General features: G+C 46.2%; 1 protein-coding gene across 1 annotated transcript in view; it reads right to left on the bottom strand.

The window, feature by feature from the left end:
• Positions 1 to 13,199, bottom strand: part of LIMCH1 (LIM and calponin homology domains 1) — a 176,944-nt gene extending 163,745 nt beyond the window's left edge. The window contains exon 1 of the mRNA XM_083833235.1: positions 12,916 to 13,199. Coding sequence (XP_083689361.1) covers positions 12,916 to 12,999 — 84 coding nt within the window. The 5' untranslated portion in view covers positions 13,000 to 13,199. The remainder of the gene's footprint in view (positions 1 to 12,915) is intronic.
• Between the last annotated feature and the right edge of the window lie 12,953 nt (positions 13,200 to 26,152).

A 26,152-nucleotide genomic window follows, 5' to 3' on the forward strand; every position in this document is an offset into this window, starting at 1 on the left:
GAAGCTATATTAGACTCTGTGAGCACCTTCCCGAAAGTAGAATTGCTAGCTCATACTTCCAGTAAAACAACCTGCACCTCCTCTGCAGCAGGGCTGGAGTTCTGACTCCAACCAGGGCTCCCCAAAGTGTGTGTACGGGAAAATATATATATTTACACTGGATCGCAATTGCCTGATCTAGTTTATATTCCCTGAAGGGCCTACCTGTTACAGGTTGCCTTCTCTGGATGCTCTTTATCCAAATTCCACTCCTTCCCTTTACTCAACTAAACTTCTTATTTTTTTTTCTCTGCATCAGATCGGGACTGGCTTTGTCCAAACAGTGAAACAGGACAGAGATAATTTCAAATGCATCCATCAGACACTCAAGGCATTGCACCTGCTCTGAGCCAACACCTCACCCACTCCGTAAAGAGCCAACAGACAGTATGGGAAATAAGAGATACCGAAAGTCTTACCTAAGAAACATACTCTGGTCCCTATGATAGTGCTTCAAGTGGCAGTGCAGCTTCATCAGTCCTTCCAGTAACACAAAAAAGAAGGGCCCATGCAGAAACCCAGGAAGAAGAAGAAAAGCCTTGAAGATATATGCACCAGAAGACACAAGGAGGACGGATGATCAACTACACAGAAATTATTTGAGAGAGCTTGCAATAGTCATTTTCCCCACATAAAGACACCTAAAACACTTAGGGCACAAAGCATGCTGACAGCTGGCAGCATCCACGTGACAAAGATGCACCAAGTGAGCACCTTTTGCCACCTCATCTGCTCCGTATTAACTGATGGATTACTTGGCAGTCACCTATGGAAAACAAAATCCCCCAACCTTGCCCACGCAAACAGCAAGTAAAATGGCCCAGAGCGCCCCAGCCATCCAAAAGTCAGATCTGAAGTCAGATGGGCTTTGATGAGCAAGGAGGAGGCGTTCTGCTTTATTAGCAAGAACAAAGTCTTAATTCTCTCAGTTGTGCTAGCCCAAATACTCTGCCACTGCACTGGGAGCGAAAGCTATACTTACCCCACTCCAGAAATTCCCAGATATGCTCCTTCCCTCAGGCTCATCAGGCTTCTGGTAGGAAGAAATCGTAGTTCTGAGGAGCAGGACATTTGCACAGGGCAACAAACACTGCTTCGAGTGTGTTTTTTTACAAAAAAATTTCAGATCCCCAAATGCAGTTGTGTGGGGGGAAATTGCCAGGCTGCATCCTAAGGAAAACAGTTACGATGCACTTGCAGAAAAGAGAGGACATGAGTACACACAGCTGGAGTGGCCTCCCCTTACCAAAAGCTTTCTACATTGAAGAGTCATTTTTGTAACATACTTTTCATTGAAGAAAGATTTTCTTCATAATCAAAGCAAACACTAACATGTTTCTGCCAGGCACAGGCACCTCAACTTTACAATCACTGTCACGTTTGCTTTGCCAACCACTTACGCCTTGTATGCAGTTGTAGCTAAATCTGAGGGCCCCTTCCTCCTCACCACATGCAAAAATAGAAGCTTATGTTTTGCTCATTCACTCCATTCCATCTGGTGTTTCAGATATCCACCTCTTCCCTCACAGTCCTAAAAGAAAACCTCAAACTCTTCATTCTCTTCATTGAGTAGTTTCTTATAGCTCGGGTCCTTTCTCAGCAAGTACTGACATCTACCCGTTTCCCACCCCGAAGCTTCACTTCTGTTTGAAGCCCCCTGCCCTAAGCACGTACTGGAAATGCTCACTGCCCATAGGTATCACCAGCACCCTGTTCCCCACCAGCCCCTTTCCCACCACCACCTATTCCCTAGTAGCACTGGAGCCCAGCTCAAGCCATGGGAACGTGCCACGTCGGTGTTTCATATCAGAGCTCCCCACCCTGCACAAAGGCCGCCCCCACTGCTACTTCTGGAAGTCAGCTCCTCCTAGTGTGCTGTATGCAGTCCTGTACCCTCAGCACACAGCAACAGGGTGCTCCCCTTCCCCTGCACAGACATCCATCCCCCTTGCGTCCTCCCTTCTCTCGGGAGATACCAAGGGACAGGAAAAAGGCAGAAAACAAAAGCTTTCAGCACAGTTTGAGACTGTGCCGCTTCCAAGTAGTCTGCTCTGGCTTTGATCTATTGATTTCAAGGCCCTTCATGTGGGAAGCTGAAAAGCAAGTTTTCTCCACACAACTCTAAAATGAAAAAGAAAAGCCAGTACGGCATTGTAGGATTAAGTACGGCACTGAAAAACTAACAAATATGGAAGGGGGGGTGAGGGGAACCACAATACCAGACCTGCCCATAACCAGAACATGCAATCAGGAGTCTTGGTTGAAATCCAAAAATGCAAAAGAAAGAATTAAAACTATTATACAGCATTACTACTTCAGAGACACTAGCAAACTACAATGAATGGAAACTAATGTTTAAAATCCCACAGCACTGGTAGACAAGTTTTCTATTAAATGTGACTGGAATGTCCTCTCAGAGCTAACCCTGTGCATTCTCATCAAGCTACCCCACAGCTACCTACAACAGTTTTGTTTTCTTTCTCCCCTGAAGTTACTCACGAGAAGCAGTATGATGGAAAGAAATGAAGTACCAAAGCATTTATTACTGAGGTGCATTTTTAAATGAAAAATCTTTTTGTTTGGGATACTCCGAGGTGCCTCTAATACCAAGTGCAGCGCATCCCTCATACGGGCGCCTGCAATAAATTCCAGTCGATGCTCGTCTTGAAAGAGCACCCATACCAAGTGAGCCTCTGCAAATATGACTGCTTACTGCTCCCCGGGAGAAATAATCATTGAAAGATAAGCGAGGGAGGCGAAGCTTCACCAGCTTTATTTTTAACACCCGTCTCCCTTTACACTCGCCTTCTCGCAGGGAATTTCTAACCCCTCAGCTGTGCTGTGCCAATCCAAGGCGCACTGGATGCCAGGAACCGCGATGCAACAGCCGCCACCTCCAGTTTCAGAAGGGGCCGTGTGCCCGGGCTGTTCCAGGGGAGAAGCGTGGCATTCCCTACAGCCCGTACCTCCAGCAGGCAACGTCCTCGCTCTCCACACAAGCGGCCATCAGTCCAGCACACTTGGCAGAGCAGCAGCGCGGGCAGGGCGGCACTGAGCTGAGAGAAGGAGAAAATCAGGCCCCGGCAAGATCGAAGATCTGCATGGTCGTAATTAAAATGTTTTGAGGGTATTTTTGCTTCTCTTTAGAAAAGGCAATCTGTTTCTAATAAAAGATAATTTGAGTCGCTTGAACTTTGTTGATTTATGGCTTTTTTCATGTTTTTCCAAAACTGAAGGCCCCCTTGTCAAAATAAGAATTGGTTTTGGGAGGGGTAGGATGTTAGGCTACGCTTTTGTACCATTTCTTTCAACTCAGGAGAGAGTCACCTTTCTGACTCACTGATTCTGAAATCTCCTTTTTCTTGTTAGTGCCATTTTTCTGGAAAACAGTTTATTTTCTTGACTATCTTTAATTGATCCAAACACTGGCAGAAGACACACACTGCACATGCATGCTCCCAAATAAGCACTTCCTTTTTTTCCAAACCACAACTTTAAAAACCAACCCATCAGAGTCAGGAAAACAATAAACAGAAAAATATTTATATATTTGCTATCATTTTTTTTAAATAAAAGAGAGAGAGAAGGAGAGAAAGAGAGAAAGAAAGAGAGAAAGGGAGAAAGAGAGAAGGAAAGAGAAGGAAAGAGAAGGAAAGAGAAGGAAAGAGAAGGAAAGAGAAGGAAAGAGAAGGAAAGAGAAGGAAAGAGAAGGAAAGAGAAGGAAAGAGAAGGAAAGAGAAGGAAAGAGAAGGAAAGAGAATGTAACCCCCATATCCATACCTATTGTCTTCGTTTTAGGATGTTGTAGCAACCCTTCTGCCAGAGCCACAACCTGCTGGGACTACAAGGACATAATGTAGCTGTGTGCGTACACAGAAAACACTGCTTGCAAAGCACCAAGAAGAGATTTTAATCTCAGTCTGGTGTCCTCTGTAGCCATGCAAACATTCTGCTCCCACTTGAAATCAGTTATTTATGGGCATCAGCCTCCTCTTACGCAAAAGAAAGACTGCTTCTCAAGTCAGAGTAAAGGTTACAATTACTTGTATTTGTCCGTGGCCTGTTGTTGAAATACAAATGGAAAGGTTGTTTGGGGCTTTTTTCCTTCAACTCTGCCACCTCTGGAAATGGCAAGTTCCAGCACTGAAAGGTACACTTCTCTTCGTCTTCAGTTCACAATATCTCCTTCCAACAGTCCCATCCTGTGTAAGGGACTTCTGATGTTGCAGCGCTATCAAGCATTATCAATTCCTGAAGTCAAAGGCATTGATTTGCACTTTTGTTGGACGTATCAGAACTAAAATAAGTTTTGGGGAGCTGTTGTGTATTACCTTTTACAGATTTCAGCCCCTCACTGTTGGGGAGAAAAACCTGAATCAAAGCAAATTATGGTCTGAGGAACCGAAGGCAGGTAACAGCCTAATTTATTTTTTAAATGGTACTTTAATCCAGCCAGAGACTTCAGTGCTCATGATTGTAATACTGAACTAAAAATCTACCAATGTCTACAGGAAAGAAAACAACCGGAAGATATCTAGTCTCAGGATGACGACTTTTTTTTTTTCTTTTTTTCTCAGCACACTAAGTATATACAGCCACTTTCCGTATAGCTTGTAAACAACCACAGGGCTGGGATGAAGTGGGGGACATCTGGGAGGCTGGAAGAGACATCACGGAGAATTTTTCCTTTTGTGCTGTTCCTGAAACTCACTATGGATCACATAATGGAAGAATCCCAGTCCTATTTCCAGCATGAACCAGGATCATGGAGAAATGTCTGTGAAGGAGAGATTAATGGAGATCATTTCCCTTTTACCTTACGCATTCAGCTGTAGAAAGGTGAATTAAAGAATTGCTTTCTCTCTCTCCACCATTCTGCTCCTTACCCTGTGAAGTGCTCCATGAATCACTGACAACAATGCTAGAGCCAAAAAGCCACGGCAATATTATTTTTCAAAATCTTAGCTTGTCAAAGTTGATTTCAAAATCAAACTGTCTTTGACACCAGGCATGAGATCTCCAAAGAGCAGAACAAGGCTTCTCTTCAAACAGCCAGATGAAGAGAATTCTCTGCTTTCCCCATCGACCAAGAAGTCCCTAGACTATTTTAAATCAACTTTAACATCAGGAACAAGCTCTATTAATAACTCCATCATTAAGCGAGCCATTCTGTGGGAAGGATTACTAGCAGTAATCATTATATATATATACATATAATCAAAAGAAACTAGCTAACAGTTTTGAGTGAGTTATACTAGAACTGAGCAGATTGACTATGAAGATAGAGGATTATTATAACCAACTAATACCATGAACAAAGAACCACTTAAGGATTCAACAACTGAATCCTCAAGTATTAAACTTGCACATTACCTGAAGACTTGAAAAGCAAGGGGAATAATTTAAATTCCTTATTGGTCAATAACAGCAGTGTAAAATGAATTAAATAACAAAAAGAATCTCACCAAGCAAAGGCAATCGATCATATTTTCAGTTTTCCAAAATAAAACAGGATTAGTAAAAGTAGTTAGATTGGAAGCCAAACACATCTTATGCTGCCTTGAGGAGTTTCCACGAGGGAAACTCAGTAGCGTACCCTGAAAATGCCTGTCGAAAGCCAAAGGGGTTTTGCCTTTGTATGGAGAAGGATCTTGTCTATGTGAATTGGTGCTTAAACGTGACAATTATATAAACAACCAATAAAGTAGGATTGAAAATAAAATGAAGAGATATTTATTCACCCACTTTCAAGAAGCCACAGATTCACAGAAAAATTCAGGCCGGTAGGGACCTTGGGGGGCCCCAAGTCTGACGTCCTGCTCCAAGCAAGGGCAGCTCTAGGCCAGGCCAGGCTGTTCTGAACTTCCTTCAGTCGGGCACGAACCCACACGAGGATGGCGGTTTCCCAGCCTCTCTGGGCAGCCTGCACCAATGCTCAACTGCCCCCGTGGTGAAGAAACTTTTCCTCACACCAAGTCGGAACCTTCCCCGTTTTAGTTTATGACAAGTATTGCATGCTCCTGGCCCAGGCCCCTGTGAAGGCCCTGCCTCTGTCCCCCCAGTAACCTGTCCATGCATACAGGGGGTGCTGCCAGGTCCCCCCAAAGCCACCTCTTCTCCAGCGCAGCTCCCAGGACAAGTGCTCCAGCCCCAGCCAGCTTGGGGGCTCTTACTTCAGTTTATTGATGTCCTTCCTGTATTGTGGGACCCAAAACTGCACGCAGTATTGCACGTGTGGCCTAGCAAGTGCCAAGCAGAAGCAAATAACCACCTCCATCAACCCACTGGCTCCAGAAAAACCATGACGAGCTGACCTTTCCTGCTGCCAGGGCACTGCTGCCTTGTCAGCTGGTGTCCCCCCCCCCCGGCCCTCCCCAGCAGAGCTGCCCCCAGGCGGTCACTCCCCACCCTGTGCTGCAGCAAGGGGGTGGTCAGCCTGTCCCAGGTACAGCAAGTACATTTCTGTTTAATAAATAAGAGGCAGTAATGGGTAGGGTTTTTTTCCAGCTTCAGCCGGGGTGTGTTCTACTTCATCACATTCTTACGAGTCTGTCCCTAGGACATATGCTGCAGCCCTTTCACCTGATACGGTTCTTAGCATAGCTGCAAGAAGTTTCAGCTATTAATTTTGATGGTATGTTACTGGTACCATAGTAGCACTGTTGTAATCATCACAACCGAGGAGACCAAGTGAGGCAAGGGAACAGAGTGGTTTCTTTCTTAAATGACATGTTGGAGGGATGGAAAGTTAGATCTTCAGAGCCTGCATGCCAAAATGCTCACACCTTCCCCCTATGCAGCTGCATCAACTGCCCTTTCAAATGGCACTTTCACGCCCATAAATCATGCTTTCTTTGTGACATTCTTCCCCAGCTGTTCTTGTTGGGATACTTACAGAGCACCAATACACGAAAGTGTTCATCTGTGGATGAAGAGCTCCTAGACTGGTAGCTTTTCCAAACCAAAGATAATATCGTTTGTATAACCTGTGGCAAAGTAACACTTCCAAGATTGGCCAACACATTTTAGAGGCTAGAAAATGAGTCTACCACATTGATCATCTAGTTAATTCTCCCTATTTAGAAAGATTCCACCTTCCTTTCTAGAGGATAAACATTTTCCTTTATTTTTTTTTTCCAAAAATGTAGTTAACACTAGCAGAACAAATGCAATGAGGTTGAATAGCTGCGTTCAACAGGTCTTTACCACCAGTCACATAATGGCATTCCAGACTCCGGTCTTAAGGGCAGATCTTTTACCTATTTTAAAATTTTAGCAATGAAAGGAGAAATTAATTCAGTTTTAAGACAATTGACAACTCAATCCTGCATTTCCTTGACATTATCCCTTTATCAATAGCATTGTTGTTCCCACTACTCCCACTCTTGTGCTAAGCGCTACTTGTAACACGGCTTAAATGGATCTCATGACAAGGGAATTGGGTCCATGTACACAGGACACAAGGTCAGCTGCCAGGCAACTGGGAGAAGAAAAAATTTCTATAAGATGATAGTCTGATAGGTCAGAGAGTTTGGGCAGGTTCTTCCACCCCTTTAGAACAATTTATTTTTCATTCCACTGAATGACTAATTCAGCCAGAACGAAGAGCATCCCATCAACCCCATCTGCAGCCACTAAATGCTGCCCTGGAGATGTAGAGAAAGAAGAGAAGAATTCCTCTCCACGTCCAGTCACAATAACCACAGTAAAATTATTCTGAATTCACATCCATCTAGGACCAGAAGTCAGCCACCTTTTGACTCTTTATAGTTCCCACGTTGTGGGAAATACTCATCTAGCCTAACTTTAGCTGTCCACAAATCAGGCAGCTTGTCCAAACTATTTGCATAGATTCCTTCTAGTCTGAGGAACATCCTCATCTCTCCCACCAAGCCGAGAGACTTGTGATTAGCACAGTCGGATCAGCTGGAAAGTTAGGGCACTGTCAAACCTGTCGGCCGAAACTGTCTTCCAAAGCAGAAGGCCCTTGTTCAAAGCCCACTGAGGTAACTGAGAATCTATCTGTTATAGTCCCCCAGTGGTTTTTGGGATGGACACAGCACCCCTCCTGCCTGCTGGAGCCCCTCATCAGCTGGGCAAATGCCTTCATCATACAAAGCTATAGCCCCAAAATACTACTGGAATAGACTAACAGGTCAGGCAGAGTTAGTCTAGATAACTAAACTTGCTCACTTTTATAAGTTCAATCCCAATATATTATGTAAAGTACGTAAGACACTATTCCAGAAGGAGAGAGAGAAATTTGAACTGCGGACACTGTTTGGAGGCTAACTCACCAACAACATCTACATCCTACAACATCTGATTAATAAAACCATGCAAACCTAAAGCTTAGTGCATGCACTGGTCCACACTTGAATGGTTGTACTCAGATACTTTCACAGGCAGTCGGACTGGCTTCTCTGGAACTGCACGCTGTAGAAAGTGTCTGTTGGATTTCATCTATTCCTGTCCAAGTAACTGTGAGACTGCAGTGGCAGCTGAAGGTCCCAGTTTGGCTAGAGGCACCACCATTCTAGGAATAGAGTCCCTGTTCAAGAACCTTAAATTTTGCTTGAAAGCAAAGGCAGACTAGACGTCTATGCATATTTGGGAAACACTACTGCAGTAGCAACCTGCAACCTCTTGCAGGATGTAGGTTACTCATAGACACAGCCAATCAGTGTGCTTAACCAATACTTTTAATAAAAAGAGCTTTATCTCTCATGTTCCTCAAAGTCAGGGCACTACACTCAGTGTCATACCATGTTTCCAAGGCCATATAACCCAGCTTGTAAATTACTCAAGTTCCAGACCCCTCCAGCAGATTATCCGATCCAGTCCCTTCACCACACAGAAAATACTTTGTCAATGAACTACTTCCATCTCCATATAAGTCCCATTTTCACAATGGGAGACATAAGCCTCAGCTCTCTAGAACTTCTCCAGCACAGGAGGGAGATATGCCCTAAAGAAATGTTGTTTCCAGACTCCTGATGCAAGACAGTAACATGAAGTTTACTTGCCTGAATCGCTGTTTTTATACCCCTCGCATCATTTCACATATACGGTGGTGTAGAAATAACATGCCTGTTTTGCTGTATGACCTGACACATCCAGAAGCACTAAATAACACACCTGGCCCCACTTCTAGATGCAAGGCCACTATTACCAAGTTAAAACTGCTGCCTTCAATACAGAAATCTAACGGCGGTAAAGAGAAAAATTCACAACCAACAAACCCGTCTGGCTAGGGAATTTCTCCCTAACAAGAGCACTCTGTAGGGGAACACATATATGAGAAAAGTGCCAGACTTGTAAGTTGCTGCATTTTAGCCCATACACATCTAGAGGGAATGGCAAAGTCAAATGCTGACTACAGGGGACAGAAAACATGCCTTGTTTATTATTACCATACAACTAGAAAGGAAGTATTCTTATCAGCTGGCAAAGTTACTAAGGAATACAAGTCTATGGAAAAGCCATCCCTAATTGAACCAAGTCTCAACAATGAGGATAGAGCATATTAATGAGGCAAGGATAGGAGGTGTGATGATGAGATAACAATACCCTGAGGAGTTGCACCAGTATTAAATGCGACTTTATTACTGTATTACTCTTATGAGTCTGTGCAGCAACAATAACTCTGTTTATACAGATGTTCTTTCAGCCATCAGTTATTCTAGTTTAAGCACACATACTGGGAACCTTGACATTTTAAAATTACAGGCCAGTAGATTAAATTAGGTTTGTTATTTCGCTTTAGCAAGCCACTACACTTTACAAGGCTGATATATTCTTTCAGTGAAACTGAGATGCACTAATTGAAATGAGATACTGCACCTTTAATAATGCAGGCCGATGTAGCTGTCTCACAGGGTTTTTCATCAGGTGCCTTTATTTTAAGTCTTCTGAGTGCTACTTATATGGTTCATTTTATCATTAAGAGGGCATTCTTTACTTAAGTAGTGCATGCCGAGCTAAATTAAAATAATAGAACCGGTTTACTCTAACACACAGGGAAGTGTGGTTGATATTTATGCAGAATTAAATATGTGATTAAGGCTGAACTCCAACCTCCTACCAAAAGTACCTCACGATCAAAGCGGAAAGTCCACAGAGTCCCCAAGTGCCACCTTGTGCAACACGCAGCTCACGTCAAGTCTAACACCACTTGAAATCAGAGCTCGGGGCCCTTGGCCTGCTCAGGTGTTCACCTTGGCAACTCTGGCTCAGAGCTCCAGGGAGACACAAAAGGAGAAGGATTGTTACGAGGAACCACCCAAACTTCAGCGCAACTTGGGCTGCCCTATTCTGTGAAGTAACTCTGACGGAGGGAAAAGAAAACTCCTGGCACCCCAGAGACGTGTTCTGGTGAAACATCACACGCCCCAGGAGTAAATAAAGGCCTCTGAGACCTTCTGCCTGGAGGAAGGGAAGTACCTCAGTCCTTGAAGATTTAGACATTCACCACTTTGTGTCTTGGCTCTCCATCTGCGAAAGAGGGCAGCCGCCCTTCCCAGCCCCACCAGAGGAGAAATGCAGTGCCGACCACAGGGCGGATTCCTGTCAGCGCTGCACAATGGTGACAGTGCTCATACGACTATTTAAACCAGATGAGAATCCAGCCCGCCAGCCACACAACTTATTCTGTAGAAATAAAAATGCACAGCCAGCTCAGAGTTTCAGATCTGCCCATTTCTGCCCCCATTTCCTTGTGCAGCTCAGTTTCACAGACTAAGACAGGTTTTAAGCTGTCTCCCACTGCTGACGCCCCCACTAAGTCTGTCTTCTCCGTACGAGGCAGGTTCAGCAGCCTTGCTTACAACAGCTACTGTTTATTTTATTTTCCTTTGAGATTTCACTTCATTTTAAACATACAGAGCTGAGTAGGAAGCTGCAACACACCGGACGTTTGCTAACACCTCTAGGCCAACAAATGCATTGGTGAGAGATAACCATAGAGCCGCCTGGAGCAGATGGACCCAGGGGCCGGATGCGGCATGACCCCCGTTTCTGGTTTTTGCCCAGATCAATAGGGTTAGCACACTGAATTTTGATACCCGTAATAAACAAAATCTTGGGATGTTAGGACTGCTGTTGCTTTTCAGTAACTTTGGACTAATATGTCAAGTTCTGCATAATTGCTCAGTCCAAGTCATCAGGGGAATGCTGACCACGTTTTTGTACGAGGTAATAACCCTCATGCCCCAGAGCTTACACCGGGCTGTGATTAGGAGGAAATATCATTCTTGAGGCAAATTAAACCACATTCACTTCACAGGTAGCTCCTTCCTCCCTTCCCATAGCAGGAGCACCCACTGCGGGCACTGCTGTAGAGGCAGACGCTCCCCCCCAGCCCCGCAGCCACAGCAGTGCCCCCGGCTCCTGCCACGCTCCCCAGAGGGAGGAAGGTGCCAAGAGTAACAGTCCCACCTCGCACATCTCACCCCTGCCTTCCACACACCCAGAAGATTAAAAACAGCGACAGAGGAAGCGCAAGAAGCCATATACGGCTTCCTTTCTATGCGTGCGAGTCCCTTGGACCTGCATCAAGTGCACGAGGCGTTGCGAGCCCTCGTGCCCTGCTTATCAGGCCCTGCATCACACAAGGACGGGCGTAAGACCTCCCGTCACGGCCAGCGGCAGAGCAAACTGCCCAGGAGGGACGTTTCCGCCTGACCCACAAGTTTCTGCTCTGAGACAGGAAGGCTTACACTCCCTTAATTATTATCATGCCCGGGGTAATTGCTGGCAGCCTCGTTACCTACAGAGGACTGCTCTGCCGTTGAGTTCCTGGCTCTGTCAGCAGCCAGCAGCACTCGTGGTCACAAGGTATTTCGTGTACCGCACGTATGGCAGGGTCATGTGCCTCCCTCCGGGTCCCCTGCTACACAGCGGGATGTATAGCTATGGGTTCGTCTTCCCAAGACAACCGGCGTTCACTTGCGCTCCCCTTTTCCTCTTCCAGGCAGCCCATTCACCTTCCATCGGCACAAAACCCCGTCTCTCCCCGGTCCTCACTGCCTTTCTGCCTCCGGTCCTGCAGCAGCCAGCCAGCTGTGTCAGTGCAAATTCCCCCAAGCCTGACACAGCATTACCTTTTCGGCTGGTGTTGGGGTGAACCCTTATTCCCGACAGACTCCCGAATCTGGGACCGAACTGTCTGCAGTGTTCCCCGGGGTTTGGGCAATCGTGAAGTTGCAGCGATTTCCAGGCGAATTTGCCTTACTACGCCAGGCACCCGGCATCTCCTGCGGCTTACGGAAAGCTGCAGATTAAACGCAAAGCCTGCAGCTGCCGGCAGCTATTCCCCTGCCATCTCGGCTGACACCACCCTCACGCGTGTTCCCGACCCGCAACCGGACCACGGGCTATTTCCAGCGCCTCTACCGCCCCGCGCCAAAATATTTAACCCTTTCGTTTCGCCCCCCAACCCGCCTGTTTTTCACACCGCAGCCGAGCGCCGAGGCGGCCCCGCGGGATGGGCACGGCCCCGGGGCGATGGGGGCGCGGGGACGGGGGCACCCCGATGCGCGCCCCCGGCCGCCCCGATGCGCGCCCGCGGTACCTGCGGGGCTCCCCCGGCGGGGGCTGCGGGGCTGGAGGCTGCGGGTTGCGGGGCTGGAGGCTGCGGGAGCGCCATCTCCCCGCAGTGTGCCGGGGGTCCCTCGCAGCCTGCCCCCCCCCCCCCCCTCTGCCCAAGGAAGCCCCCCGCTGGGGGTCGCGGCCTCCCCGCACCTGCCTCCCTGCTCCTGCTTAGGGCCGGGGAGGGGAAATGCGATTAAGGGATTGAGCTCGGGCAGGGGCCAGCCCGAAGGAGGAGGAGGAGGAGGAGGAGGAAGAAGCAGCACCCGCATCCCGCCCGCTCCTTACCTCGATCCACTTCTGCGCCTCGCCGAAGGCCGGCTCGGGCTGGGGCTGACCCTCTGCCGCCAGCTCCAGCCCGGGGCTGGCCATCTGCGGGCCCCCGGCTCGCCGCCCCGCAGCGGGGCCGTGGATGGACGTCGGGAGGACGGCTTTTATTTTTCGGGGTGCCCGCAGCCCCGCGGCTTCCCCTCCCTCCGAGCCACCCCCCCGCCCCCCGGCGGCGCTGCTCGCCCGCGCTCGGGTCGCCGCCGAGGCTCGGTGCTCGGTGCTCGGTCCTTCCTCCCTCCCTCCGTCCTCCCTCCGTCCTCCCCCGGTCCTCCCTCCCTCCCCCGGTCCTCCCCCGGTCCTCCCCCGGCCGCCCCGCCCGCCCCGCCGCGCCGCCGGCTAAAAATAAACCGGGAGGGCGACGGCGCCCGTGCCTCCGGGCCCGAGGGGCGGAAAGCCGGGGGGTCAGCGCCGTGCCGGGGGGCTGCAGGCCCTGCCGGGGCGCGCTAACAGCCGGCTGCACCGGGGGGGGGCGTGCGGCTGTGTGGTTTTGCGTGCAGGGGGAGCAAACGCAGCCGCCTCCTCCTGCGGAGGCTCGCACGCCTCGGCTGCGGTGGGTGAGGAGCCCTGGCTGGAGCAGGAGGGCTCCCGAGCCTGAGGTTAAGCGGGGAAGTTTCTAGAAGGATAAAATCGCAAGGGCCTTCTTAGAGCCAAACCCTAAAAACTAAGGCATTCATCTGCTCGGGTTTGAAGGGTGAGCCCACGGTGCTTGTTCCGGCTCAGAAGGATGTCTGAGAGCTGGGAACACAGGTGTGCAAACACTGACCCCAACTGCTAAGGGGTTTGATGAGAGGGGTTCCCCAGCAGAGCTGGTTGCATTTTGGGTTTCAGCAAACTGATGGGAAGCAAGCTGCAGGACCGACTCTGCAGCGCTCCCTCCTCTGAGGTGTGAATTGGCCTCGATCCAGAACTTCTGCATCCTGCTTGTGGTTAGGAACTGGCCAAATACGCTACCTCTTCATATCAAACCTCCTCAAATCACTGAAATTCATATACTCGACTCCACTTCCATTCCATTTTGCCTCCGTGGTTCTCTACATTTCCCTTTGGACCTTATTCATGGTTTGAAAATCAGTGGAGCTGCGAGGTACCTGAAAAGCACCAGATGAGGTTCACAGGGATTTTCCTGAGAACGCCAACTAGATGAAAACGTCATTTTTGGCAATCTAATCTCAACCATCTCAAGAGAATAATAAGTATATTTAAAATGCCTATGCTAACACAAACTATTTTCTGATTCTTGTAATATTTAAATACCACCGATGTATATCAGACATCAACTAGATTTGTTTTCCCAGGGCAGTGGAAGACTAACAATTTAAAATAATTATCCTGCCTTTTTTTTTTTATTACTCTGCAATATCAGATGTATGATTTTGCTGTCTGGTGATCTCGGCATCGACTCACAGGGAAGTAGGAGAACAAGTTATGGGGTGGCCATCGTACTGCTCGGGGCGCAAGTTTGATGCAGGGACGACCACCACCACCATGTACCTTGTCTTAAACTGAGAGGTGGGCATCTGCTTTTCATTTATACTGACGGTTTGCAAGGGTTGCTGAAGCTAATGTGCCCCAACACTTACAAACACATTCAGGCATTGACTTCTTTTTGAATCGATGAAGTCTACACCAAGACAGGTGGATGTAGAGCTAGTGCAGTCCTTTGAAGAGCCCTGTCTTGTGTTTAGTGGTGTAAGAGAAGCCCTGCGTGGCAGCAGGAATCTGGCCACTTCTTCCCTAATCCTAATCCTCAACCTGCTTCTCATCTGGTCAAATCCGTTGCAGCATCCTCACCTCCCTGTTCCCATGGAAACACAGTGCTAGCATCAGCCCAGCTTTTTTTTTATTTTATTTTTTAAGCCACCATCTGCCTGGGGAGCAGTAGGGCTTTCTGTAAGCCCCTGGAATACCAGTTACAGATTTTTGCAAAGGTTTTTCTTCCCCTTTTACAGCCACCCTGGTGATTGGTACACGAGGCAAAATGTGAAAGCAAGCACCTTAGAAGCTCCAGGAAGGTTTTCGTAATGTCACTTTGCTAGTCCTGACCAGCAGCATTACCAGAAATATAGCCATCCTCTCTTGCTAAAATTGGGCAGCAAATGGACTTTGTAACAGCGACAAAACAGGGGAATTTTCCTTGTAGCTGTTTGCAGAAGTGTCTTGTTTTAAAACAAATGCTTCGGTTCAGCTTCTCTGTTTTTCTTTCCAGTAAAACTCAAGCTAATATCTCAGCAGTCCTTATCGCCTTATCACAGTTCTGCATCTGTACTTACCAGACAGGGGAAAACCTTGGCAGGAGCAGATATCCATGCCAAGCTCCGTACCATTGTGCAGGTGCTTCCCCCTGCCCGAAAGGAGACTGTGCCCGTGGGCAGGTAAACTAACTATGTACATCAGATGTGGAAAAATGTGTAATGCAGAGGTTGAGGAGAAGTTACAAACAGAGGACGAGGGTCTCTGATTAACAGGAATCTCTCTGCTGCTGTGATCAGGAGGAAAAACAGAGATTTTAATGAAGGTACGGTTTTGGGTGCAAAGGGGGCTTGACTTGTGTCGGCTGGTTTGCTCTTCTCCCCAGTTGGTTTGCTCTGCTGGAAAGAGGAGCTGTCCTATGACTTTCAACGTAAAATATGGTATCTTTAACAGCAGCAGGGAGGTTAGTAAGGCCTGGTTTGTGTCACGGCAGGCCTGATCTTATCCCAAGAAAAAGCTTGCATCAAGGAAACTGTGCCCTGGGCAGCTTGTGCCATGGCGATGCGTCTCCCTGAAGGAAGGGGTCAGGTCTTCAGTGCGTCTTCGGTTCTGGTCTTCAATGATCTTCAACTGTCTTCAGTTCTGGTCTTTTCTGTGGCCAGCAACTCTTGGGCTCCTTCTGCTTGCGTGCACCTGATGCCAAGCCTTCTTCTTCAAGGAGTATCTCCCACAGCGTGCACCCAAGAACACGGGCTCCCTCTGCTCAGAAAAATTACTCTTTTACCCCAAAAACGTTGCACAAAAAGCAAAGGGGTGAAACAGCAGAGAATCCTCCGTTTCACCTGGCTTGCTGCTCTTTTCTTTGTAAGCTGTTATAAACACGCCTGAGGCCCCTCGGCTGGTGGAGAGGAGCGGCTATCCTGCTGGCCCCGGGGCTTTGCTGTCTCCTGATCTGCTCAGCAATCTGTCGGCCCCGACTGGCACTCCGAGCAGCCCTGCTGCTTCACCCGTCGCAGGCACAGCTGAGCATCCTGCATAATCTCTGGCCAGGTTTAGGGAAAATCTGAGCTCAGCCGTAAGCGGGCTGCTCCGACTAAATAGCTTCTCGGCTGTTTGCTCGAGGACTTGTACCCATTTCGTTGGGTTGCTTGTCCCTTTGGCAAACCACTGAATGTCACGTGGAGAACTTGAGGCTGAATGATATTTATTTTAAAAATACTGCTTTGAATGCCTTCGTTCTCTAGGGTATAAAACAAGAGTAGTTGCATCCAGCACGGCTCTACATCACCTCCTGATTGTCTGAGTGCCACTGCTGGACTCGCCCAAAGAGCAACACAGATGATGCCTGGTGGAGGTATGGAAGTAGGACAGCCCTGACATAAAGCATCCTTAGCATGACTGCTTCTCAACTGGTATCAATCCTGCTGGAGAATATTTGGAGATTTTTCTACTGACTACCAAAGGCAGGCTGTGTGCTTTCACAGCTTGTCGTGTATGAAGAGGTGAGCAGGGAGGTGGGCTGAGCCAGCAGACGAGAGGAACCCTTACAGCAGCGTCTGTCATGGCAGAGGAGGGCAGTAGGAGGAATCTTCACCAAAAGTTTAGCATTTTCTTCATTGATAAAACTAGATTCAGAAACAGTTTGACAATCTTTGAGAGCAGGCTGGTAAAGGTATCCACTCAGAAGCAAGAGAAAGCACCAGTTTTGAAAAATGATTCAGAGGAAGACTGTTCACATTCAAGTTTGTTTGTTTGTTTGTTTTTGGTTAAAAACACACAAGCTAAAAGCAAAGTAACACGGGGGCTTTAGTTGTTCTTTCCCATGAACATCAAGCATCCTGAGATCACTCAGGCGAATGCTGTGACTTCACGTTTTGTTTAATTGGGGCATCTGCTGGGGGACATTTGCAGTGTTCAGCACTTGGCCGTCAGCACCTGTTTGTTTATTCCTGCCATGCTGCCTTCTATCACAGTCACTTTCTCCCTGCTGCCACTCACTCAGCAACATATTGTCAGACTTGGCATCAAGGATCTGAGGCATTCTGAGGAGTACAGGGGTGGCTGGATCATCCGGGCTTGCTCTTTCCCTGGAGAAAAGCAGCATTGTCCCTTCTCACCTTGTCCCAGGAGAAAGCACGAAGCCTTTTTGCTGAGCAGTTTTTCTCTAATTGGGAATTTGAGATTGAGTTTTGAAAGTTAATGCATCTGATTTTTACCTGCTAGCTGAGCACTATCCGACACTTTCCTATTTGTCTGTCTTTGCACTTAATTAATTGCTTAGACTTAAAAAGCTGTTGATTATGCAGGATCTGATATACCACAACGCTCTTCAGCTAGCTCTGAGCCTCATGAATCAGTGTGCAGGCCATTCAGAATGAGAGATCGTGCCCATAAATGCCTGTAAATATTCAAGTCAAACATCGCTTTCAAAGCATAATTGTTTGGGCTTTCTCCATCCTCTCTGTTCCCTGTGCAAATCTCTGATCAATATCTCTCTGGTTTGAGTGCTGATGTGCTTTTAGGTGTGGGTTTTTCCCCTCCCGGCCCTCCTCTCTGGCTTTGGCACTTGGTTCTCCCTCTTCTCAAGGCCTCCAGCTCCCACGCTGATGGCTCTGCTGATTGCACAGAGCCTGGCTCAGCTTCTCCTTTAATCCACAGCCGTGCTCAATGCTCCCACTCACCCAAACAATCGCTTCCTTCCTTCTTAATATTGTTCTCACCAAGCCCTGCCTTTCCTCTGGTGTGAGAAATTCCTATATCCCCGAAACAATGTATAATCAATCTTGCAAATCACTGCTACCTCACGAATAACCTGGAGAAAGAAAAAAAAAAAAAGGCCAAATCTACCTTAAAGGAGGCTATAGCAAGGTGGGGATTGGTCTCTTCTCCCATGCACCCATGATAAGACAAGAGGGAATGGCTTTGAGTTGCACCAGGGGAAGTTTAGGCTGGATATTAGGAGAAATTTCTTTACCGAAAGGGTTGTGAAGCATTGGAACAGGCTGCACCATCTAGAAGGAACTGCAGAACGGTATCTTCCCTTTTCTTCTCTTACTAGGTTTCTCTGTGTCGCAGATAAAAAGGGAAAACCTATGCCTGGAGTTAGCGCCGGGCTTTATCCAGACTTGCTTGGGATATTAGCTGATTCACAGTGAATTGAAATATTCATTTATTCAAAATAAGGAAATAGGCAGCTAAAAGTGGAAAATGGAGAAGAAGAAGAGAAATGGAAGGGGAAAAAAAAGTGAGGAAGAAAAACAGTGACTTCATGCAGGGCAACAATTTATTTTATTTAGCAGCATTACAACTTAGTTCCATGACACTGGATTTTTTTTTTCCAGTGTGTTGAATTTCTGAAGGACGACATTAAGCAAAGGATTGTGCTCGACTGGAAGCAAGAGAAAGCAGGGTAGTGTAGGCTGTGGGTGAGCTTGTTCCCTGAAGGCAGGCCGTCTTGCTCAGTGATCTCCTCCAGCCTGACAGCCCTTGCAGAACAAGACACTCATCAAAGCCCGTGGAGGTGCTTTGGCGCAACACGTACCATGTCTGGGACAGACAGCACCCGTCGTGTCGTCTCAGACATGGATGGTCACACAGATATCCATAAGAGTCAGGACGTCACAACCAGCCACCGGTCCAAGCTCAAAATGAAGACTCTTGGTGTTGTCTTTATTTTTCTCAGCCCCTGTTCCAAAGGATAGAGTACTATTTGCAACCCTGTCTAAATACAGCTCTGAGTTAGGAGGAGCTGCGGACATCTCCCCAGACAGCAACATTTCTTATACACCCTTAAACTGCAAGTACCAACAGGTTGGTAAATCTTACTGATATTACTTCCCCATCTGCACACACACACCGGGTAAAAACTTATTTGTTGGAGATACTGATGGAAACTGAATACTTCTCCATGTATGTGAGACATTTAGGCATTAAAGGAAGAAGCAGGACAACAAGTATTTGTTGGGCCTTCCTATAACCCGGTGCTTCCAGAGAACTGCTTCCTCTGCTGCCTTCTGGACCTCTTGGGGGACAAACCTGACTTTCCTGAAAACCCTGGGAGCTTTTCTGAGCGTAGAAGGTTCTACCCTACAAGAGCGTGGTCAGACGGGAGCCAACTCCGACCCAGTAATGACATTACTGCACTGCTGGCCCCGACTTAACAAGCTGGGCGTATTCACTCAAGCCCAAGTACCATGGGGCAGACTTTGGAGCCAAGCTGGCTCTCCTCCAGCCTGCTTTAGGAATGGATGCGGTGACACAGGTCTGTCTGTCGGACCACGTGGGCATATTTCCTATTTAAGTCCACGCTGACGAACTGTCAGGGACGGGAAGGCTATTACACTGTGTTGAATCTCTGTCTGAAACACTGGATGATTTATTATACAAGAGCTGCCCACCCAGACGAAAGTGGGGCTGATGAGGTTGCCAAGAAATCACTGCTTTTGAGTGTAAAGCCAAAAAGGTTCATGAGTTCTCCCCTTAAAAAAAAAAGAAGCAAAATAGAAAAAAAATCCCTTTTAAGTTATTTTCATAAGTTTCTCTTATTATTACTTTTTTAATTATGTCTTTCTGTCTGGCCAGCAAAAATGCCTGGAGTTTTTCCCGGTTTAGAGGCCCCAGTGCTCCTCTGTGAGCCTTCAAAAAAAGCCCAAAGGTCAAGAAAACTTCACTGCTCATTTAAGAGAGCGGAAGGGACTTTCTCGGAGTTGATAATCCATGTCAGTGAATTGATTTCCAGTACCTGTTGAGTCTTATTCTCTGTCTCTTTTTGGCCGCTGATGGGGCTGGCTATCACATGAGTTCCTGCTCTAGCTGAGGAAAGGACAGGCAATCCATAGCTTGCAGAGCTGTCACACCTGCAGCTGATCCAAGGCAACCCTTCGGAGTATATCTACATTTTTTCATTAATCATTGCTTTCCAAAAAAAAACAAGATTTACTGAGCATTTTTCTTCTTAAAATATAGTATTAATAGATTCTGTCCTCACTGCACTGATGGTCCACGCTCAGGAAACTGGATAGGGATTTTTGTAAGACTTTAAAGGAGCTAGATGTTCAGGTTTCATTTTTTAATTAATGGTATCAAGCACCTAGGTCCCATCAATGCCTTAAAAAAATCCATTCCTAAGACACCAGTGACACTATGTTTGCTTAGTGTGCTAGCAGGTCAGCAAAAGATCAAAATGATGATGGACCTCTAAGAGGCTGGAGTGCTATCTTCACGAAAACCTTGCAGAAGTCACAGCTCCAAGGCCAGTGCAGGGAATGCTGGCACCATCCATCATTTGGCAAACTTGCACAAAGGGCCTCCTGCTAACTTTAGACATTTTTTGTGATGATGTGTTTCTCTGAAAATGATTGTCTTCATCACTTTTCAGTGCTGAATTAGACCAGTTTGTACCATAAAATCAAAGAACTGCTTGGGTTGGAAGGGACCATAAATATCGCGTCGTTCCACCCACCCCTGGGTGGGGAACACCTTCCACTAGACCAGACTTGTGTCTGCTGTACTTCAGGCGAGCTTCATTTTAAATCTTTTTCCTTGTATACTACTTTGCAAACAGAATGTAGTAAAGATCATTGAAAAGGAAGGGATGGTCAACCTTGGGAGTACCCTGTGAGATTGGTCAGCATCTTCCATACCTCAGTGAAAATAGGAAATCATGAGCCCATCAGGGATAAAGACTCTTAAACCTCATTGTCAATCAAGACCTGTGGGATCTTCATCCCAGTGAGTAAGGAAAGACATGCAACAGGTTCTACAGAGTGGATTTTCCGGCACTGGAGGATGACTGGGCTCTCGCCTGTGGGAGCTCTTGTAATGTGAAACTCTGTCTTTTTGGTGTCTTCCTAGGAGCCAATGCTGCCTTTGCACTTTAGGATAGCTTGGCAGTGCTCAGGTATTCATGATCTAAACCTAGGAGAGAGGCACTTCAGCAAGGAAAATGGAGGCTCAGATGTGAAGAGCATCTCCTCCTGGAGAAACAATGGTTCTTCAAGGCATGCGCTATGGTAATCTATGGGCACGCCCCAGCATCACCAGGTTGCTACAGTCTACCCTTTCCCTTTCTGCAGCAGTTAATTTCATGAGATGCTCTGAATACAGACTGCTGAAAGCAGCAGAAGGCACTCACAGCGTAGGAGAACCCAGCTGGAAACCATCGTGGTGCACATATGCACATGCTGGAGGTGCTGTGCTGTGGAAAAGTGTAAGAACTGTACATATGCTCTGCTAAGCCTGCCAGTTCTTAGAGCTGCTGTTCTCAAAAGCTGTAGGGCTCTTGCTTTCTGAGGCCTAGAAAATGCTGGGGACTCCAGGAGCAATGCAGGGGAAAGAGAAAGATGTCAAGAAAACTCTTCACCCTTTGGGCAGGTGAGAATATGGATGTGGACCTGTGCTGTTTTTCACTAGTTCTGGTGCACCCCCATCATGAGCTTGGCAAGAGCACAATAACTTTCCATTTAGAAAGTCATATTTATATACATTTATATATCTTTCAATGCTCAAGATTGTCAAACCCCCAGAAAAGAGAAAGAGAGATGGGGTTTATGAAACCTGTCTGCTTCCACAGGAATGCCAGAGTCCCAAAGAGGAGGCTATGAAGCGGGAAGAACACATAATAACTTCCAGGATTCGTTTCTTATCTTCCTCTTAAACTTCTGGCCCTTGGTGCATGAATTGTAATGACTTTATTGGAACACTCTGCATTTCAAAGCTTGTGATAATACCAAAGCCATCCCATGACTGATTTCTTCTTACAGAAACACCGTTCAGAAGTATGGAAAGAGATGTTTACATCAACAGATATCCTTAGTTTATAACATGTTGAGTGATTGCGAAACTTAGCACTGAATTTCCAAATCCGTTTAAGTTCTCAAGTGATCATAATATAGTTAACACGTCCTTTACAGAAAACATGCACAAAAATAAGGAAATGAATGCTTAAACACATAATAAATCTTTCACTCTCCCCAGAATAAATGCACTGTTCTTATCAGGTATAAACCATGGCCTATTTCTCCATAATCGTAGTCATAAATCTGGCTCAGTTATTGTATACATTTTACTATCTGTGTATTTACTTTTGAAGAATACTGCTATAAATTTCCTAAAGATAAAGGGATTCACTTTTTTTTGTAGATATTTACAAGTTACTAGCTCTGGTCAATAATATCAGGAGTATTGTTGGAAAGAAAGGTATTTGATGGCAATTTATCTTAAAATTATCTATGCGACTTTAGTTTGCACTTAGTTTAGTTAGTGGGATTGAAAGCAGAATATTGATACCGCTTATAGAACCTTTATATTTATATTTAGAGAGATAGAGCTTGTTGAAGGAAGAACATATAGTATCTTGTGGCACTGTTGAAACAGTTGTTATATAGAAATACACCTTTTGTTGTGCTTTGAAAAGGAGTGGGGTGTCTATCTCCATGCACAGGCTGTGTAGGATCTGGGACATCTGTCACCACGTGTTATGTTGCTTTCAGGCACAAGGTAGTTGGTTGTGTTGAGGTATCTTTCTACATGAAATACTTACAAAGCCCACTTTGCTGTAACATGAGCATAATGCCCCAAGAGAAAGCCAGACTCTTGGGTTGTCTGTGTGGATTTCAAAACAGGTTTTGACTCTGTGAACCAAGGTAATTTGTTGATACTCTTTTAAAAAATTTGATCAACTAACAAGTCCTGTCCTGGAGGGTGTTCTTAATGATATTATTTTGGAAATGTTTTCTGTTTACAACTGGAATTAAGTGAACTGGTATTGGTCCTGGTGTTACTGAGAACAGTGTTTGCTGAAGTACCGGTGAGTGCACTGAGGGTGCTGACAGTGCCATTTATACATGGGGCTGTTAAGATAGAAAAGTCCTTATCAAGCAGAAGTTATGTGCTAAGGGAAAGATAATGGAGGAAACCATGTATGACTTGTCATTTGTAAGTGGTTGTTTTTAGTTAGCTCCTGCTCGTAACGATAATCATTTGCACATTAATTGCTTCAAATCTCTTGCATTGCATTTGGATTTATGTTCCCTCTGAAAAAGGAAAAAGAAAAACAAAACAGAAGCTATGTTTCCAACAGTACCATCTGGTTTGCTGTGGATGTTTAAAGTTTACATGGGTGCAAAAGCAATTGAAGAAATCCACTGAAGAAAAATCCATTAAGGGAAATGAAATACAAAGATACCACATCTGCCTTATGGCATCCCTCCAGCTCCTCGTAAGCTGGTGCAGCACGTAAGGGCATACCTCTATGGGTTTGTTCTCCTCTTATATTCTACCCCAGGGTCATGCCACTGGGCATTCACAGAGGTTGGGTGCTTTTTGATCGCATTCTGTATAATGCTGTAATTTTCTTGAGATCAGAAATCACACTAGTGATTGAGGTACAACGTGATGTACTGATGTTTTTGAGTTTTTCTTACCTTCGGTATGCTTCTTTAAGATGGCATAATGCTGATAGCATCAGAAAAATTATGGGCAGGGAAGAACCATTTGGTAACTTACAGTGCCATCTATAGCAGGAACACAGCACCAGCCTGCAAACTCAGGTCTCATTGCCTTCAACAACCTTGTTGTGCACCTTCAATAGCCGGATCACAGTTTTAACCGTCAGCTCGAACTGATGGACTGGAGGGGGTGCTTAGAGTTGTGCAGCTCTCCGAGTCACCACTGGTGTAAAGGAACTGGGTGTGCGTTAAGCCAAGGAGAGGTGGTGACTTCATGTCGGGCAGTTAGAAACTGGTTTGGAAGAGTCAGGTGCAAGTCCCTGTTCCAGCAGATATTTCATTGCTCATATGCAGAGAGCAACTGCAGGGAGAAAGAGGGAGAACCATTCACCACAAAGCACCAAATAGTGAAGTAGTTAAACTTAACACAGGGGGCTTCAATCCACGTTTTGACTGTAGATCAAAGGAAAAAGCCAAGCCAGAGATGGGGCCTAACCCAGGGCTTTCTGTCATGTGTTTTGTCCCCTTCTCATTCCAAAGGGCTGACTGGCCCATGTATCCATCATTAGGACAGTATGCAACAGTGATAGTGCTAAACAAAAATAACCACCTCCCTCTTGCCATCACAACGTGCTTAACACCTTTTGGAGTGACCCTGTGCCTGACTCTGTATTTCCCAGCGTACACAGTGCCCTGCTCAGCTTGTAGGCCTCTGCGATGCTCGACCATAAGCCCCTCGGTGGTTTGGTTTGGTTCGGTTCGGTTCAGTCTGGTTTGGTTTGGTTTGGTTTGGTTTGGTTTGGTTTGGTTTGGTTTGGTTTGGTTTGGTTTGGTTTGGTTTGGTTTGGTTTGGTTTGGTTGGGGCTCACATGGCCTACGTGAAGGCTGAGGTCTCCCTGAGTGACAGAGGGGCAGGAGAGGGCCTTGGCAATGCCCGCCATGCCTTGAGGGCCAGCCCTGTGCGGTTTGCTCATGAAAGCTGGTGGCAGAGCAGGGCGTTCAGCACAAGGCTCCGGTGAGCTAGCCTGACTTGGTTTTGTGACCCTAAAGAAACCGGACGAACTGTTCTTAAGCTAAATGAAAGGAAAGATTAACTCCAGTTACTATTATAAAGTCGTCTTGCCCAACCTTGCTTCATTCAGACCCTGAATCTGGAGGACATAGGATCAAAAAAAAAAAAAGGAAAAAAGAAAGAAAAAAGAAATGAAAGAAAGAAAAAAAGGAAGGAAGGAAGGAAGGAAGGAAGGAAGGAAGGAAGGAAGGAAGGAAGGAAGGAAGGAAGGAAGGAAGGAAGGAAGGAGGGAAGGAAGGAGGGAAAGAGAAAGAAAGAAAGAAAGAAAGAAAGAAAGAAAGAAAGAAAGAAAGAAAGAAAGAAAGAAAGAGAGAAAGAGAGAAAGAGAGAAAGAAAGAGAGAAAGAAAGAAAGAAAGAAAGAAAGAAAGAAAGAAAGAAAGAAAGAAAGAAAGAAAAAGAAAGAAAGAAAGAAAGAAAGAAAGAAAGAAAGAAAAAGAAAGAAAGAAAAAGAAAAAGAAAGAAAGAAAGAAAGAAAGAAAGAAAGAAAGAAAGAAAGAAAGAAAGAAAGAAAGAAAGAAAGAAAGAAAAAAAATAGAGTTCACTCTGCAGCTGAATTTCTTGTGTCTACCTGAAACAGTGCACTTCCATTTTCCACACTGGAAAATATCTAAATATCTACTTGCAAAACAACTCTTAGGGTAAAAAAAAAAAATGCACTGACTTTTTAAAAAAACAAAACTACTTAAAACTACTTTTTAAATTTATTTGGAATTTACAGAAAAATCTTAAAAGTCTTAAAAGAGATAAGCCCAGTGGTGGAGTAAGATGATACACCACAGGAGAGAGGGTACGGGCTGTGGGACTCTGGAAGCTAAAGCTGGTACCACAGTTTACAGCATGGTCTGATCTTTATGGAAGAGAAAAACACAATTCCAGCTGAGGATTTGAAGCTACACGGACTTGCTTGGGCAGAGGTACTGCGAGCACAGCTGAGGGTGGGTTTTGCCAGTGCCGACGTGGTCACCCTTAGCTGTACGGTGGGAAAAGTGGGGTGTCCTAAGAGAGACACCGCTCTGGAAAACAATCCGCAGATGACTGCCCGCCAGCCATCCTGCAGCACACATCACGCTGTGTGGCTGCTGTGAAGGAATGCAGACCTGGGTTGCTTCTGTCCGCCTGTTGTGTCTCATCCGGAAGGCTTCCCCGACGAGCAGACTTAAAGCTGTATTAAAACGAGTACATCTGGGCCACGAGACATCAGTGAAACTCATTACTGATTCAAGTACAAATTCTCTGTGTTGGAGCACAGTACGTTTCTAAATACAAAGACCCGTCCAGACTGCGAATATTTTTCAGATGATTTTACAGCCAGAGCTGTAAATGATCCACGAAACGAGAGACCTGTCCATCTGTACTGCAGGCAGTGGTCGCATGGCCGAATACTGTCAGCATGCACTAGCTGTAGCTCTGGAAGCCTCTTTCCATGCAGAAAGGTCAACTACAAGTCCCTACAATAAATTACGTGAGTTTCATAGCACTTGGTTA

The sequence above is a fragment of the Anser anser genome (genome assembly GCF_964211835.1).
Source record: "Anser anser genome assembly, chromosome: 4".
Taxonomy (NCBI): domain Eukaryota; kingdom Metazoa; phylum Chordata; class Aves; order Anseriformes; family Anatidae; genus Anser; species Anser anser.